The sequence below is a fragment of the Lupinus angustifolius genome, chromosome LG11, assembly GCF_001865875.1.
Source record: "Lupinus angustifolius cultivar Tanjil chromosome LG11, LupAngTanjil_v1.0, whole genome shotgun sequence".
In the NCBI taxonomy this organism is placed as follows: domain Eukaryota; kingdom Viridiplantae; phylum Streptophyta; class Magnoliopsida; order Fabales; family Fabaceae; genus Lupinus; species Lupinus angustifolius.
Genome location: NC_032019.1, coordinates 438,560 through 454,193, shown reverse-complemented (window position 1 = coordinate 454,193; position 15,634 = coordinate 438,560). Strand labels below are relative to the sequence as shown.

The 15,634-nt window shown below is 30.6% G+C and overlaps 3 protein-coding genes and 1 non-coding gene across 6 annotated transcripts; 2 read left to right on the top strand and 2 right to left on the bottom strand.

Annotated features, from left to right (window-relative positions):
* On the top strand, positions 1,943 to 3,527 carry LOC109359382. 3 transcript variants are annotated; one of them, XM_019604023.1, is made up of 3 exons: positions 2,067 to 2,228; positions 2,551 to 3,204; positions 3,368 to 3,527. In XM_019604023.1, exon 2 carries the CDS (start codon positions 2,570 to 2,572, stop codon positions 3,197 to 3,199), a length of 630 nt encoding a protein of 209 aa, XP_019459568.1. In that variant the 5' UTR covers positions 2,067 to 2,228; positions 2,551 to 2,569; the 3' UTR covers positions 3,200 to 3,204; positions 3,368 to 3,527. The 3 variants fall into 3 exon arrangements, 2 of the variants coding, with proteins under 2 accessions (XP_019459568.1, XP_019459569.1); XM_019604024.1 differs by lacking the exon at positions 2,067 to 2,228 and adding an exon at positions 2,384 to 2,421 and having other exon boundaries at positions 2,561 to 3,204; XR_002109067.1 differs by lacking the exons at positions 2,551 to 3,204; positions 3,368 to 3,527 and adding an exon at positions 2,353 to 2,400 and having other exon boundaries at positions 1,943 to 2,228.
* On the bottom strand, positions 5,505 to 6,137 carry LOC109359610 (LOB domain-containing protein 24-like). Its single transcript, XM_019604309.1, has 2 exons — positions 5,985 to 6,137; positions 5,505 to 5,825 (listed from the first exon to the last, which is right to left on the bottom strand). Exons 1-2 carry the CDS (start codon positions 6,135 to 6,137, stop codon positions 5,505 to 5,507), a joined length of 474 nt encoding a protein of 157 aa, XP_019459854.1.
* TRNAF-GAA lies at positions 9,175 to 9,247 on the bottom strand. The gene has a single exon. It is a non-coding gene; the product is annotated as a tRNA-Phe (tRNA).
* On the top strand, positions 9,570 to 15,061 carry LOC109360973 (dihydrolipoyllysine-residue succinyltransferase component of 2-oxoglutarate dehydrogenase complex 2, mitochondrial). The gene is made up of 15 exons (XM_019606229.1): positions 9,570 to 9,674; positions 9,938 to 10,025; positions 10,119 to 10,196; positions 10,997 to 11,054; positions 11,325 to 11,352; positions 11,647 to 11,708; positions 12,455 to 12,529; positions 12,635 to 12,690; positions 12,805 to 12,849; positions 12,955 to 13,215; positions 13,306 to 13,400; positions 13,556 to 13,646; positions 13,732 to 13,842; positions 14,151 to 14,345; positions 14,656 to 15,061. The coding sequence occupies exons 2-15, from the start codon at positions 9,975 to 9,977 to the stop codon at positions 14,845 to 14,847; spliced, it is 1,398 nt and encodes a 465-aa protein (XP_019461774.1). The 5' UTR covers positions 9,570 to 9,674; positions 9,938 to 9,974; the 3' UTR covers positions 14,848 to 15,061.

The following is a 15,634-nucleotide window of genomic DNA, read 5'->3' as shown; positions in this document are numbered from 1 at the left end:
ATATATATATATTATTCTCTTATCTATATACGTTGAATGACGGCTTGGCCATTAGTGCATGTGTGTGTCACATTGTTGTTGTTTTTCAACAGCACAAATTTCGTCCAGCCATTAACTTTAATTTCCTCCTAATTTTAAGTTGAGTTTAATATCTCACAAACAGTCTTATTTAAAAATAAAATAATGATTAACAATAAATGTACCGGTAGTCAAAATTAGATGGCAACTAATGTGTGATTCAAAAACATTTTAATTCTAATTTAAAATAACTGTATAAATTTTAAGTTGGTATCTTAAAATCAATAACAAATATCTTTTTTGAAGACATTGTTATTTATTCATATAAAAAAGACATGAATTAAGTCATGGATTTGCTTTAATTAAGTCATTTTTTTTATTTTTCATATATAGCCTCACACTGGAGGCGATCATGTTCGAATCTGAAATATCGACATATATGTGATGCTAATTTTTTCAGCGGGTATTTTTTTCATCCACAACATTCGAACCCGAAACTTTGCTTAAAGAGAATCAAACACGTATCACTTGAACCAACATTTGTGCTTTAATTAAGTCATTGGTTATATAATATATATAAATAAATAAATATATATATATTATTCATAATTTATATATACATCATAGTGGATATCGAATAGGAAAAGTATTGTTAAAAAATGAATGTAGTTCTAAACATGAAGGATATTGATTTACTCTATTTTATTAGGTACTTAGCCGCTATAGTACTTTCCGTCACATGATATGTCTCACGAAGAAAACATAAAAATAGAAAAAAAGTGGAGGAAAAAATAAAATTGAATTGGTTGTGTAAGTTGTTTATTTATTTATATTATTTAGAAATTCCTAGCATTTGTATTATTGAAAATATAGTGTGTTTGTCAGTTGGTTGATTATAGCGAATCTTTAACTATTAGCCGTCCATTCAAAGGATAATGGCTATACCACTACACATTATCTCTATATCAATCATTCATTGCTGATTAATTTATGAGTTAAATATGGATGTATCATTAGTGTAAAGTTTTTTATATTTATAGTATATTATCTGTCATTAATTTATATTGTTTCAGAGTCAATAATGATTAATATATAAATGATGGTGAATAATATATTGATAATGTAAAAATACTTACACCGTGAGTATAGACATTTTAAATCCTCAATTTATTCCACCTTTTCACTGCCACCATTCACCACAACACAAAATCATATACTAACTCTTACTAATACTAGTAATAGTATTATTGTATATTTGGAACCAAAAAACACCAATGGTTAAAATACCCAATCAACCACGAATCTATTAAACTCATAGGACAAATATGCAAAAAGGACAAAGGACAGGAGTCACTTGCAAAAGTAATAATTTACCTTAATTATACTCACCATAAATCCTATATAAAATATTATACTCACCCTAATATACCTAGTAAAATGTATATATAAATTATTAGTGATTTGTGTAAACATAAAAAAGATGGTTAATATATGTGATTTTATTAAACCTCAGGATGTAAATGTAATTTACTTAAATTTAATATTTTTGCTATAAAATTCTTCAAGGAAAAGGGAATGGAGGCATGATACCACTTTCTCACATGTAGGCTATTAAACTCCACTTAACTTTTGGAACTTTTCTTCAACTATCATTTTCATCCTACTCACTATGTTTTTTTTATTATCTTAACATTTATAGTTCTCACTATCTAAAATTTCAAGGCTCCTCTGGTAGGAAAATTCATTTTCATGAGATATTCTAGTAAGATGATAGGAATCAATTATTGCTATTATGGTAAAATCAAATAAATTCTTCCACAGCCTCCTAAATACTTATCAAGTAAAAAAAATAATATTTTGGGGTGAATTACTTTTAAGGTAAAGTCTGTAAAACTCAACATCCCATGTTGCACCATTCTGCATTGAAGATTCCCATGTAATAAAAGAGTGAGTAATTTTTTTTACTTATGAGGTAAAAGTAATAAAAGATTGAGTAAAATCATTTTCACTGCCCCATATACCTTGTGAAAAGTTATTCTTTGTGATATACCAAGACTTAAATACAACTAGACTCATCATGTAGGGGATCCCTAAAGACAAGTCTGAAACACAGTTTTATGACATATTCTTGTCCCTTGGGGACATGCTGTTGCCATTCACTTCATGTTGGTTTTCTGATTCTCTTATCAAATCTATGCAAACATATTCAGGTATGCAAAACTTTTGGACTCAGAAATAGCATGTTCCTTGTCAATTTAAATTTGTGGCATCATAATTGAAAGTGGCTTAGCTCTCATTTCAACTAGATTTTGCATTATTAATTGCATATTCCAGAACAATACTTTAGAATCAATAATATAAAGCTGGGTTTTTTGAAACTTCTGATTCCATATCAATAAAAAAAGGTAGAGAATCCTTCTCAAATTGTATGATCAGCTCTAGTGATTTTTTTATGGTTCTACTTTTCTTTGGGTTTTACTTGAGTTTTTAAAAAAGTTTCTTCTGATAATTTGTGTTATGTTGGACGTGTAGGTGAACTAGGAAGTGATTAATGGAAGATAAATATAGTAGAGTTAGGCAGCATAGTGGAATATGGAACTCTTTGAGAGATGGAGACTTTGAAGAAGAAGATGTTTGGGATGTTTTGAAAGACAAAAGTAGTGATTATAGTTATGGAGTTATCAAGCCCAAAGACAAGGAATCTTCTCCAGTTTCTGTACCTAGAACCCTATCAACTTCATCAAGAGTGATTCCAAGAGGTAGCAGTAGCAATAGTAGTGCTTGTTCTTCTCATGAAGGCAAGGTTCTTCAGCAATCTGCACCTGTCAACATTCCTGACTGGTCAAAGATTTATATGAACAACAACAACAAGAATAAGAAGGCCTCTAAGAATGTATCAAGGTTTGATGATGATTATGAATTCTATTATGGTGATAAAGATGATTATGGTGGTGGTGATGTAGTTGACAATTATGGTGGAGATAGTGATGAGGATGATAATGATAATGATGAGTTTGATTCTAAGCTTCCCCCACATGAAATAATAGCTAGAAGGCTTGCAAGGAGTCAAATATCCTCATTTTCTGTTCTAGAAGGTGCTGGGAGAACCCTCAAAGGTAGGGATCTTAGTAAAGTGAGGAATGCTGTGCTCACAAAAACTGGTTTCCTTGAATCACTATGAAAAGATTGGGATCCATTTACTCCAAACCCATCTTAGCCATCAATTTTATGAACATTTAATAATTTAGATCTACTCATTAATTCAAATCATTGAATTTTCTTAGAATTGATGACTAGGATGAGCTGAGGAGTAAGTTTAAATTTTTTTCCTCCACGAATAAGTGAATCCATGGGTGATATCTTCATTATTAGTATTAGTTCTACATCTCTCATATTTAATATTTGTTATGTGTAGTGGGTTTGTAGTTAGTGGTTGTTTAGAAATGGAGATTGATTGATTGTGTTCATTGTTGTGGAATAAATAAAAGATTCATTTAGCCACTTATCATGAAAAACAATGAATCAAATTGGTTGTGGCAAACTGAAGCGATTTCAATCTTGCTCCTATTATGGTATATGGTATGTTATTTAGAGCATCCATAGTACATGATAAATGTATCTAGTGTATAAATAAGTGTGGTATCAAATTATAAGACACTGAATGATAAATGTATCTCGTGATAGTCCAATTTAGAGAACGGTAAATATAAAAATAACGTAACTACATTACACTATCAGCAAATTATTCACCATTCATATATAATTATTATTGACTATCAAATAAAAATAATACAAATTAATAGTGGATGACATGCTAAACAATGTATAGTGGGTAAATTTTAAATTCAATTATTTAATGATGGAGGATGAGGTGGGAATTTGACAGAGACATACCACCATTTTCATGGCTTTATTTAATAACTATTGAAAAGAACAAAGTATGATATTAGTTATATAGTAATATCAAAAAATGGGTCACATAGAGAAGTGCGAGGAACAATCAAGGGTGGGTCCATGATGATGCAAGCTAAGTTTTGAGCATGATGCAGACAATTTATAACAATTACAGTTTTTATTAAAAATAAACAACGGTTAAGATAAAAGGAAAGGAATAATCAGAAGAAAAAAAAATAAAAATAAAAATGACAGCCCTACCATCACCTTCAAGGCTTCAACTACAACCCCAATTATTCATTCTTTCCCTTCAATCACACTCTACAAGTTGTCATTTTCCAACAATTAAATTATTTTTTATTTTTTATATTAAAATTTTACATAAATTTATTTTAGTTATATTAAAATAGCTTAATATAATTAAATATGTCACCTAGTAGGTTTAATAAAACTTTAGATGTCTTAAAATTGGAACTTTTAAGCTAAGTAGATTTTTGAATAATTAATTTATGAAAAAACATATGCTCTATCAGCCAACTGTTTGTTTGTGTATTTAGAAGGGAAAATATTTACTTACTCTGAGAGTAAAATTTACTCCATAATTTAACCATCAATTATAACAAAATCTAATGATTTGAATTAGTAAAAATCTAATAGTTTTAATTCTGACCCGGACATTTTACCTTGCTATCATCCCACTTGAGTTTAGCTTCATAGTTATGTTAGAGGATAAGTTCTATGGACGTAACTATTTGTTATATATGACGAATTTACGATGATGATGCATATAATTTTTTTTGATAATTGATTCTTTGTGGTGTCATGTTCATGCCTTAATAAGTGGAGTTTCAATTTGGAACTTTAATTATCATGTCTATTCTTGTTGCTCCCTTGTTTTTTATTTTATTATTACTATTTTGGGATCAACTTATTTTCTTCTCCATTTTATATATGATCACTAACTTTCTCAATATTTCATTTCAAGTCCACGAAAAATTTATCTGAAACATAAGGAAAATGTTGAAGAACCCTATTTTATTCATGTTACTTATATATCTTCAACGAATTTATCATGAATAGTTATCTAAAGCATGGGCATATATATATATGTGAATTACTAAATATTTTAAAATTTAAAGCTATGACACAGCATGCATTATCTTAACTTTTGTAATTAGTTAATTAGGGATGGATGAGAAGTTCAAATTATAATAGCAATCTTTAATGTTAAGATTTGGACTTTATTATATTAAGATTTTACACGTGCATGTGCTTTTTTCTTCAAATGCATGCATCTTTGGTTTTTCAATTTTAGTTTTAATTAACATATATAGGAGGCATGTATTTTGATTTTACCTAAGAGACAAGCTATTGCAAAAGTCAACGCCTAATTAACCTTGTGAAAAATGCATAAAACATGCTAAACATTAATCACTAAATTATCAAGTAACATATATACTAATCCCAAACATTCTTATTGTTGAATATAATCATATAAATATTAAGCAATTGATTTTTTTATATAGTTGAAGCATCAACTTATAATTAAACCAAGCAATAATCGCTTTGAATGTATTAGCAAAACACATGTTCTAATAGAACCAAGGTGATTGATTTGAGTGATCATATTGAAACTGACCCATGCTACTTTGTGGTGGCAAGATGTTCAAGTTTGATTCAGCTTCAATTGTTGAGAAAGCATTGAAATTTGATTCAACTTCAACATGTGGATTTTGGAGGTTGTGGAAAGCAATTTGAGTTTGGATTTTGGCTAGCTCTACCTCTATCTCATGAATATGTTGATACAATCTAAATATAATTCCAGCACACCCATAAGTAGGGTCTTCAATCCTACATTTTGCTTCTAAGTACAATGTATCCACAGCTTGTTTTCGTGCATAGGGTGGTATTTGCTACATACAACATCAAAATATTGACAAGGATTACGAGAATATAAAGATTTATACATAACATTTTTCAACTTTGATATCGACCGACTCTTTTTCCATGTTATATATGTATTAAAATATTCAATGATATTAAACATTCTTACTATTTTAATTAAAAGTTACCTGAAGCATTTTTCCAACATTGCTACCACCATATATTTTATGAACATAAGCAAACTTTTGAGGATCATTAGGAGGGAAATATGGAGAGAAAATGCAATCTGAAGGGCACCTCCTTCTTTGACTCTTGCAAGCTGCACACCTAACAGAAATCATGATATCAAATTCTCTAAATAATGAAAAGAAATCTCAAGAAAATATATGGCACCCTAGAAAGATTTTGAAGTTTCTATATTTTTGGTCTTGGTTACAAGAATGAAATCTTAGATAAAATTTGATGGAGAATAGTATTTGTATGTTAGATATACAAACGGCTACTTTTTTCAGTAGGAAAGTTTTGCAAATAAAGAAAAATAGAGTTGATCATGCACTAATCAAGGATATTCATTTGAAAATAAAAAGGGTATAAGCTATTCCTAATAGAGTAGAAGAGAAGCAAATTAATGCCTCTAATTTCCTTTATTAGTTTATTCCTTTATTCCTAATAGAGTAGAAGTTTCCCATATATAAGATTGTCCTGTTGATTTTGTCTATAGACCTTTAAATTTTAAAGAATAACACACGAGTTTAAAGAAGTTTTGACATTTAAATTACAAATTCTGTCTAAATTTTCTAAAATCACAATCTCATTAAAAAATTAATAAGTATCATTACTAATTTATTTGACAGTAATTGAAAATCACAAAGTTATTGAAAAATAGTAGCTTATTTTTTTAACAAAAAATAATTTCTATTTTTTAATGAGATGCTTATTTTTTTTATTAGGGAGAAAAAATGTTATGTGTGTGTCTGGATTAAATGATTATTATTTCATTTCCATTAGACAATTAACGTATAAATTATATAACTGAATATTGTTATAATCAATTATAATATATAGCTGATTTTGTTGGGTATACTTGTAGAAAAAACTAGTTTAAGATTCTTATTTATTTATTTATTTATATATACATATATATGATTTTTTATAGTCTAAACTTATCACTTTGTATAGTTTTTTACCTTGCCCCAAGAAGAAATCTCCAAATGTGAGATTCGAAATAAGCCTTAAAAGAAAACAAAAATGTATCACATGAACAAACTTTTATATGAGATAAAATTTATTGTCTCAGTTCATGTGTCAAAACTTTGTGTAACCGGTTAACACATAAACAAAACTTTATTGATAACTTAAATTTAACTTATTAACTAATCATAAATTTTGTGAGATATGTACTTCCACTATGATTTTTTATTTAAATTGTATTATAGTTGAGTACAATCTTTATAAGCAATAAAACTCTTCCCAATAGAAGAAATAACAAGTTTCTACAATGTTTTATTCTTTTTTCCTTGGTCAAATAGCAGCTATTGATAGAAGCCCTTCTTTTTGCCAAACATGTTAACAAGAAATGAAAGCAAATTAGGTATTCTACATTTTATGTCAAAGTCTTCAGATTTAAAAAAAGTATCATTTCACAAAATTTAAATTAAATTTATTATACTTTATCAAATTCCACACTTCCACATATGGAGTTACCTAAGGTATGATACAACAAATTTAATCTAGATAAAAACATCATTTTTCCACACAAATATATAATGTACTCTTTTTTTAAATTTATAGAAAGATCTATATAGACCACACATCAATTAGAATTAAAATGAGTTCTCTTTTTTCAGATCAAATACTTCAATTGAAAGGGTTTCTTAAGATCAAATATATAGTGTACTATTTATAATATATATCAACCAAATAGCAAGAAAAACTTAATTGAAAATTTATAGAAATAAACCAAACTACAAGATGTGAACACACAGAAAAATAAACCACCCAAACCCAATACTTTGACTAAGGTAGTGTTTACTATGAAGATTCCCTCATTGAAACAAACAACGCGTACGTACTTGGTCCTTTAAATTTATATATAAAAAAAACTATAAACTGAAATTTTCATAGATTATGAGCCACCCAACATTGACCAAACATTTATTTTCCATGCTTAATTAGTGCCCCCAACCACACCACTATTATATTATTATTATTATTATGTGTATAGAGTTGAGACTTGCATAGCATTTTCATTTTCATTTTCATTTTCAATGGCTATGTATCTTTCAAACATCTTTGGGTGCTTCTCTGAATCATCACCAGAATCCAAAAGATACATATGTGATGGTAATGTTTGTGTTCTTAAGAAATCAAAGGACAACCTTGACAAAAGATCATCATCAACAAGCAATAAGGAAAAACAAAGCCATGGGATTTCATTTGCTTATTGTCTTCCTACTAGATCCTCTTGATTCTGCCATATCAATATATAGCTTATTCACTGTTATTTCTACATCAATGTAATTTGCTTTCTTCTATATAAATTTGTATTTGTTTTTATGTTTGTAATCTGGTGAATTGTTAAAGATATATAAAAGCTAGCTTATTCAAACATATTAATTTTACTCTACTCAATGTTAGCGAGATTTGATCTTCCCAGTTTTTTTTGGTTTTTGTTTTTCTATACCAATAACAATTTTGATCCTTGCTTTGTTTATGCTTCAAGGACAGAATATTATTTAGAGGAATGTTTGTTTCTTTTATAAGGAATGTTTGATTCTGCCATATCAATATACACGAGTTTATTATATACTATAAGTGTATCATCCACGTTTATGTTTAATCGATTATTATTGACTTTTCAAAAAGTAATATAAATAAATGATGAATAATAATCTCAGGCCGTGAATATTTAAAAATGGAATATTTTTGTAAGGAATTGAACCAATGAAAATTTAACAAAACATATATTCTCATCCTGCCCTATTATTCATGCACCTTAAGGTTGGTCATACGAACAATGTAGTTGCTGTTTGGTTCATGGTGTTTGTTTAATGTGCCTGTCATCAGGTACAAACGAGGAAACATAAATATGATTTTTTTCCCATCTGTGAGTATACTTGTGCTTATATACGACACAAATCTAAGCATTTTGAAACAGAACTAACAATGAAGATAGTCGCATAGAAATTTTTGTTGTATTATTAAAATTCCATAGGTCTGATTATGTGACCCATTAGTTTTAACTTAGTGCTCACCAATTATTTATACGCTAATCTAAAATCAGTATTTTAAAAGTTGTACATGCAAAAAGTGCATAACTAAGCAAAAGAAAATGATTTTTGGGAACATAGTAATTGTAGAATATAAGAATAAAGAAATTGCGGTGAGCGTGGATCGAACACGCGACCTTCAGATCTTCAGTCTGACGCTCTCCCAACTGAGCTATCCCCGCTTTAAGATACTCGCTTATTAGTAAGCCTTGCATATTATACTTTAAATAATTGAACTTCGACGCAATTATCCAACATGTTTAACTTTTATAATTTGCTCTTCATATGATTGTTCACAAATTATACATGTGTATTTTATATATACCTTAAACAAGGTGTGAGGTTTGAATTTTGTAAATGAATAAAATAACCAATGGGAAAGTTAGCTTCTACATGTTTACGATGTGATGATATATGTGGGAAACCAAGAATAAAAAAAATGATAATTAAATATTATACAATATACACTTAATTAATAAAATAATACTTATTTATTACGCAAGGTAGAAGAGAATAAAAGTAAAATTTTGTGTTGTCTTGTTCATAAGCTTGGTAGCGGCGATTTGCTTCTTTCTTTTTCCAGAAACGATCTCTGTGTTTCGCATTCAGGTCACTCACTCTTCAATTCAAATCTTCTCTCTAAATTCCATTTCTTATTTTCATTATTTTGCATCCAAATTTCTCAAACCATAAAACTTCTAAAATCTATATAGCAGCTGAAACAGAAATTATACATCATAATAATCTGCATAATATTATTATATATTATATAATTATATATGCTTGCATCTTCCGTAGTTGTTGTTCACACTGATAATGATTGATTTCTCAGTTTCTAATGTTGTTGAAATTGTTGTTATTTGTTAAATCAGGGTTTGAAGTTAGCGACAAGAACGTGACAGCATAATCATGTTTGGTGTCATTAGGCGAAGGGTTGCTTCTGGCAGTCCATCTCCTTTGGTAGAAGAATCAGATTTCAATTTTAATGTTTTGTGTCAATTTATGGATTGAAGTTTTAAGTAAAATTTGATTATTGTTCTCCATTTCTTTCAGTTTCTAGGTCAGCCAGTGCAGAAATTCCGGTCTGGCTCGTCAGTTCCGGCAACCGTTTCTTCTATTGTGGAAAAGGAGGTATTATTCTTAATTTTCTATCCACTACTCTCTTATTGTGTGTTTTTATTTATGTAAAGTATGGATGGCAGGATGAGTATTCAAGTGTTATTTTTGGGATGAAATGTCTAATTATTCGGCCATTGTTTCTTATTCTGTAGTTACTCCCTAATTGTGCAAAGCAGTTGTTATCAGTTTTGATCAGATTTCTTTCTTAACTTGAAAGAATCTCATCTCATATTCATGTTGTGCTTTTCATTTGCTAACTACAATTTTTATTTTCTGCATCGAACATAAGGCGTATGTTTTATGTTTCTGATTCTTCAATGATTTGAAAAGAAATGGGTCATCTTTGTTCCAGTTTATGACTGGTTCTCTTCTTTGTTGTTTGAGTTTTGTTCAAAATGTGATGGGATTCATGGAGGATTGTTCAACCCCAGCTTGATAATTAATATCATTTAGCTCTCTGCTTTTTATTCATCAGAGAGACGGAGACCGCTTAGCTTATAATAGATTACAGAATGTAATTTTTTTGGAACTATCTTATTAAGTTTATAGGATGTCGTACTATAACTCTTATTTACTTCTATTCTCCCTATTGATCTAATAAAATACATCTTGGAACTATTTGCTTACATGATTATAACATTTATCTTTCCTTGATAAAGTGTATCCATTATACACTTTTTTACATTGTGGGATTATGGTATCCTTTTCTTGCCATCATCACCCGCAGTCTTCATTATTTAGAGGTTTAGGATTTACTTACTGGTCATATCCTTTGATTGTTCTTACAACTATTTTTTTATTGTGTTTACCAGATTGCATTTCATTCAAGAGGATGTGGAAATGTCCGGAGCTTCTGTCATATATCATCTGGTAATTTTGAGTGCACGCACATGCGTCAGATGATATTAACTCGAGAATAAACGAATTAGGGCCAGATTATGTGTCTTACACTTGACGGACCACACAAGATTCTATATATAATAGGGTTAGATGGTCAACATTTACAAAAGATATACAATCCTAATGATCTAAAACACTGAATCATTGGATTGCTCCTAATTGATTCTATCATATTCATATATACATGATATACTACCACCATGATTTTTGTAACATGTGCCATCAATTTTATTGTTTCAGGATGCTGGATTAATTCAAAGGCTACGAGGTTAGTGACCCCCATTTATTATGTTTTAAATAAAGAGTTAGATGAAGAAAATAAATAATTTGGAAACACTATCTGTTTCCTAATCAAACAGGTTTTTCAGAAGCAGAAAAAAGGAAAAAATGGTAATAAAATGTTTTTGCAAGAATATGGAATTATGAAATATAATTATCTGAAATTAAGGATTTATACTAATTCTGGTATTCCAATCCATTAATTAGTGTGTGGCAGAGTGAATTAGTTGCCACTGTCTCTTATTGTCTTTGGTACTGTTCTGATTACCTTATTGCTATATAGGGAGGTTTTTTGTCAACAGGTTTTGATGCAAACATGGAGGCGTCCATTTTCTTCAGACAGTGGTGAGATATTGACATGCATATTAGTTTTCTATCATTTAAGTTACTTCTATATTCCGAATTTCCTTTACTCGTGAAGGATGCCAAATAGCTGCATGGTGTCATGCTTATTATTAGATGAGTAAGTAGTAACTTTTTGAGAGAGGAATATTTCACAAAATCCATGGGTATATTAAGTATTGCATATATGTGATTTATGAACTTTCAGCTACTGCATAACTGATTTATTATAATAGAATATATTGCTTGGAATGTCCCCTAGAGTCGGCTCAGTTGGTAGAGCTGTGAAGCAAAGTGTGGGCACTTGGGTTCAAACCCTGATAGCTGCACAATTTCCCCTCCTGTAAAAAACTTTGTCTATTAATAAAAATATTGTTTGTAATGTTTGATTGAAAAGATAGAGCCTCTTGTAAGATTCAGTGTAGTATAAGAGTGAGTTACAATCCTTAGATCATTGGTATGATCTTAGTTTTATAATGTTAGTATTCTGTACAAACTACATGACTACATAGAAATCCTGTTCTATTTGCATTTTGTCATTTGGGCTTATTTATAGGAATTTGGTGAATCCTCTAAAATGCAGTTTCATTTTAGTACCGTCTAGGACCTAATTTGTCTTTGAAAAATAGGATTCAACCAATGCAGCTTTTATGTGTCTGCCATTTACGTTGTTTAGCCTGTTTGATTTTGGCTATTGATAAAAATTTTGATATATAAAATGTTACTCATATTTTACCTTTGTGATAAAGGAGATTCGGTCGATGTTGTTGTCCCTCCGTTGGCTGAGTCTATTTCTGATGGAACTCTGGCAAAATTTTTGAAGAGTATGTTATCCGCTTCTATATGTTTTAGCTTACAGACACTTGAATTGTTATTTTGAATGGTTCATGACTGAATGTCACATTTTTTGTTTTGATGCATGAGAGCAGGGCCTGGTGACAGGGTTAATATTGATGAACCAATAGCTCAAATTGAAACAGATAAGGTGCTTTGTTGAATCTACATAAATCTTTGTGAAGGATTTTGATTGCTTTAAGTGTATTGAGTTTTCTTGGTTCCTAATTAGCTAATGCTGTATTTTTTCTTATTCATTTAATAGGTCACAATTGATGTTTCTAGCCCTGAATCCGGTGTGATTCTGAAGGTACTGTTTAAGAGATTTAAAATGTTTGCCCGAAATCAAACCAAAAACTGACAATTTATTACTTTTTCTTTTATTTTAATGTTAGCTTGTGTGGTCTATTTACAGCTTCTAGTCAATGAGGGGGATACTGTTGAGCCGGGTAACAAGATAGCAATCATTTCAAGGTCCGCTGATGCTACAACTCACGTTGCCCCATCTGAGGCTACACCTGAAAAAGCTGCTCCTCAGCCAACCCAAAAGATTAGTGAAGAAAAGAAAGCACCTAAAGCTGAAGCTGCATCTGTTACAGAGAAGCCCAAGGCACCTCCTGCTCCACATAGCTCTCACTCTGAGCCACAGCTTCCCCCCAAGGAAAGAGAGAGACGAGTGAGTCACTGTATTTGTGATTATTATGCCTACCTGAAATTTGTTTAGCATTCATGAAAGTTATCTTGATGTCTGTCTTCATTATCAAAGGTTCCTATGACAAGGCTTCGGAAACGAGTTGCCACAAGGTTGAAAGATTCCCAAAACACATTTGCTTTGTTGACAACATTCAATGAAGTCGATATGTAAGTTTTTATGGTGAACAACAGGGAAGTTGATATGTAATTTTTGTTTTAGACAAAATTCACCCAAAGCAATTAATGATAGGACTAATTTGATGGCCCTATATAGTGGATTACCACTGTCATTTTCTCCCTGATTGTTCTGCTCTTAATGATAGGACAAATTTGATGAAGCTCCGTGCTGATTATAAGGATGCTTTTGTTGAAAAGCATGGAGTCAAATTGGGTCTTATGTCCGGGTTTATCAAAGTATGTTTGAACTACCGAAGTATAGAGTAAAGTATATGGGTTTTTTTTAATTTATTTCCTCACATACTTATATGGTCTGTGTTAGGCTGCTGTCAACGCACTCCAATATCAACCTATTGTAAATGCAGTCATTGATGGGGATGATATCATATACAGAGATTACATAGATATCAGCGTCGCTGTTGGTACTTCAAAGGTCTTTACCAGCCACCTTAACCTTTACTTATTTACCTTATATTATTATGTGTAGAGAAATACTTGGGATATGTTATTATACTTCCAGTGGAACTTGATCATTTCTAGTTTACCTCAGTCAATTGACATTGTCATATATGGTCAGTAGAAGTAGTATTTTTATGGTTGGATCATGGAGCTAATGTTTTTTAACATATAATAAAAATCATAGAGTTAATCAGCATGTATGTACGATTCTTGGCTATTAAAATTATCGTCAACCCTTTTTGTTGGAACTACAATGAATGTTATTCTTTCATGCCTTCCCAGGGCCTTGTGGTGCCAGTTATCCGCAATGCTGATACCATGAACTTTGCGGATATAGAAAAGCAGATCAATACTTTTGCAAAGAAGGCAAATGATGGAACTTTATCAATTGATGAGATGGCTGGAGGCACTCTTACAATATCCAATGGTGGTGTTTATGGGAGCCTTTTGAGTACCCCTATTATCAACCCCCCTCAGGTTTGGAAGTTCAATTAAGATATCTATCTGTGTATTTTGTTTTATAAAACATTCTTTGATATACATTTTTCAAGTAGTTTATTTTTCTAAAATATGTTAATACCTAATCATTGATAGCTTTCCTTAATCAACTGATCCACAAAGGCTATGTTTAATTACAAAAGTAGGAACAAACAAGGGTTTCTTTACTTCTATCTTTCATACATTGTTTGTCATCATGAAAACAGAAACTATTTTTACCACAACTCATGCTATAAGATATAAAAGCAAGTATTAGAAAGAAATCTGATGTTGTTATTGTTTTTGGCAGTCTGCAATCCTGGGTATGCATTCCATAGTGAGTCGACCAATGGTTGTCGGAGGAAATGTTGTGCCAAGGCCAATGATGTACGTTGCTCTAACATATGATCATAGAATTATTGATGGAAGAGAGGCAGTGTTCTTTTTGCGACGCATCAAAGATATTGTTGAGGATCCACGCAGGCTTCTTCTAGACATATGAAGTGCACCTCAAGTTCATTGAGAGTAAATTGAACATCTTTAAGTTCAAATTCTATAATGGATACCCTTATGTTTGGTCTTTAATGGCGGCTGGTCATGATTTATAATCTATATGAGCAAACTCTTTAGGATCATATACCAATTTCTACTGATCTTAATCCAGCATGTTTGTGTTTTTTCTTCACCTCTCATAAATGTGAAGAGGGTTATAGTTTTTGGTTCAGAATTTGTATGAAACATCTACGAACCATATTTTGGGCATTGACCCTAGAGTAATAATGTGATAGATTTCATAGTACTATATAAGATGATATTATTTTGGTTTTTTTTGATAGGGTATAGCTGTGACACTAAACCCAGGTCGGTGGTTGGGTAAGTTGTGATTGTTGAAGAAGTTTGGGGGTGCAATATATTTTTGCCATATCCAACTTTTATTGCGATCCAAGAAGGGGGAAAAGTTGCTCAAAGAGTTAGACAATGAAGCAAGTTGCACCCTGAAATTAAAATTTATTTTATTCTATTTAATGTTTATAACCATGGACTTTTTAATATTATCTAGGCATCTTATGAACTCATAAACTAGTTACTCTATTACAAAACTTTATACAGGTATATTTTCCAAAACTTTATATAGGAATGGTTTTAAAGGGCTTTAGAAATCCTTCAAAACTTTTCTCTCTTTCATCCAACTCTCAAACAACGGAGAAGTTTTTCAAAGTTATCCCTTCCGTTATCCTCCAAAATCAAACTCCCAAACATAGCTTAAGCATTAGGCAAGTTTCAAGTTT

Excerpts from the sequence above, each read along its gene's own strand:
- LOC109359382 (XM_019604023.1), top strand. The coding sequence starts at position 2,570 with ATGGAAGATAAATATAGTAGAGTTAGGCAGCATAGTGGAATATGGAAC.
- LOC109359610 (XM_019604309.1), bottom strand. The coding sequence starts at position 6,137 with ATGATTTCTGTTAGGTGTGCAGCTTGCAAGAGTCAAAGAAGGAGGTGC. Across the intron at positions 5,826-5,984 it reads ATGTTGGAAAAATGCTTCAG|CAAATACCACCCTATGCACG; the intron begins GTAACTTTTAAT and ends TGTTGTATGTAG.
- LOC109360973 (XM_019606229.1), top strand. The coding sequence starts at position 9,975 with ATGTTTGGTGTCATTAGGCGAAGGGTTGCTTCTGGCAGTCCATCTCCT. Across the intron at positions 11,353-11,646 it reads ATTAATTCAAAGGCTACGAG|GGAGGTTTTTTGTCAACAGG; the intron begins GTTAGTGACCCC and ends ATTGCTATATAG. Across the intron at positions 13,216-13,305 it reads CCAAGGAAAGAGAGAGACGA|GTTCCTATGACAAGGCTTCG; the intron begins GTGAGTCACTGT and ends TCATTATCAAAG.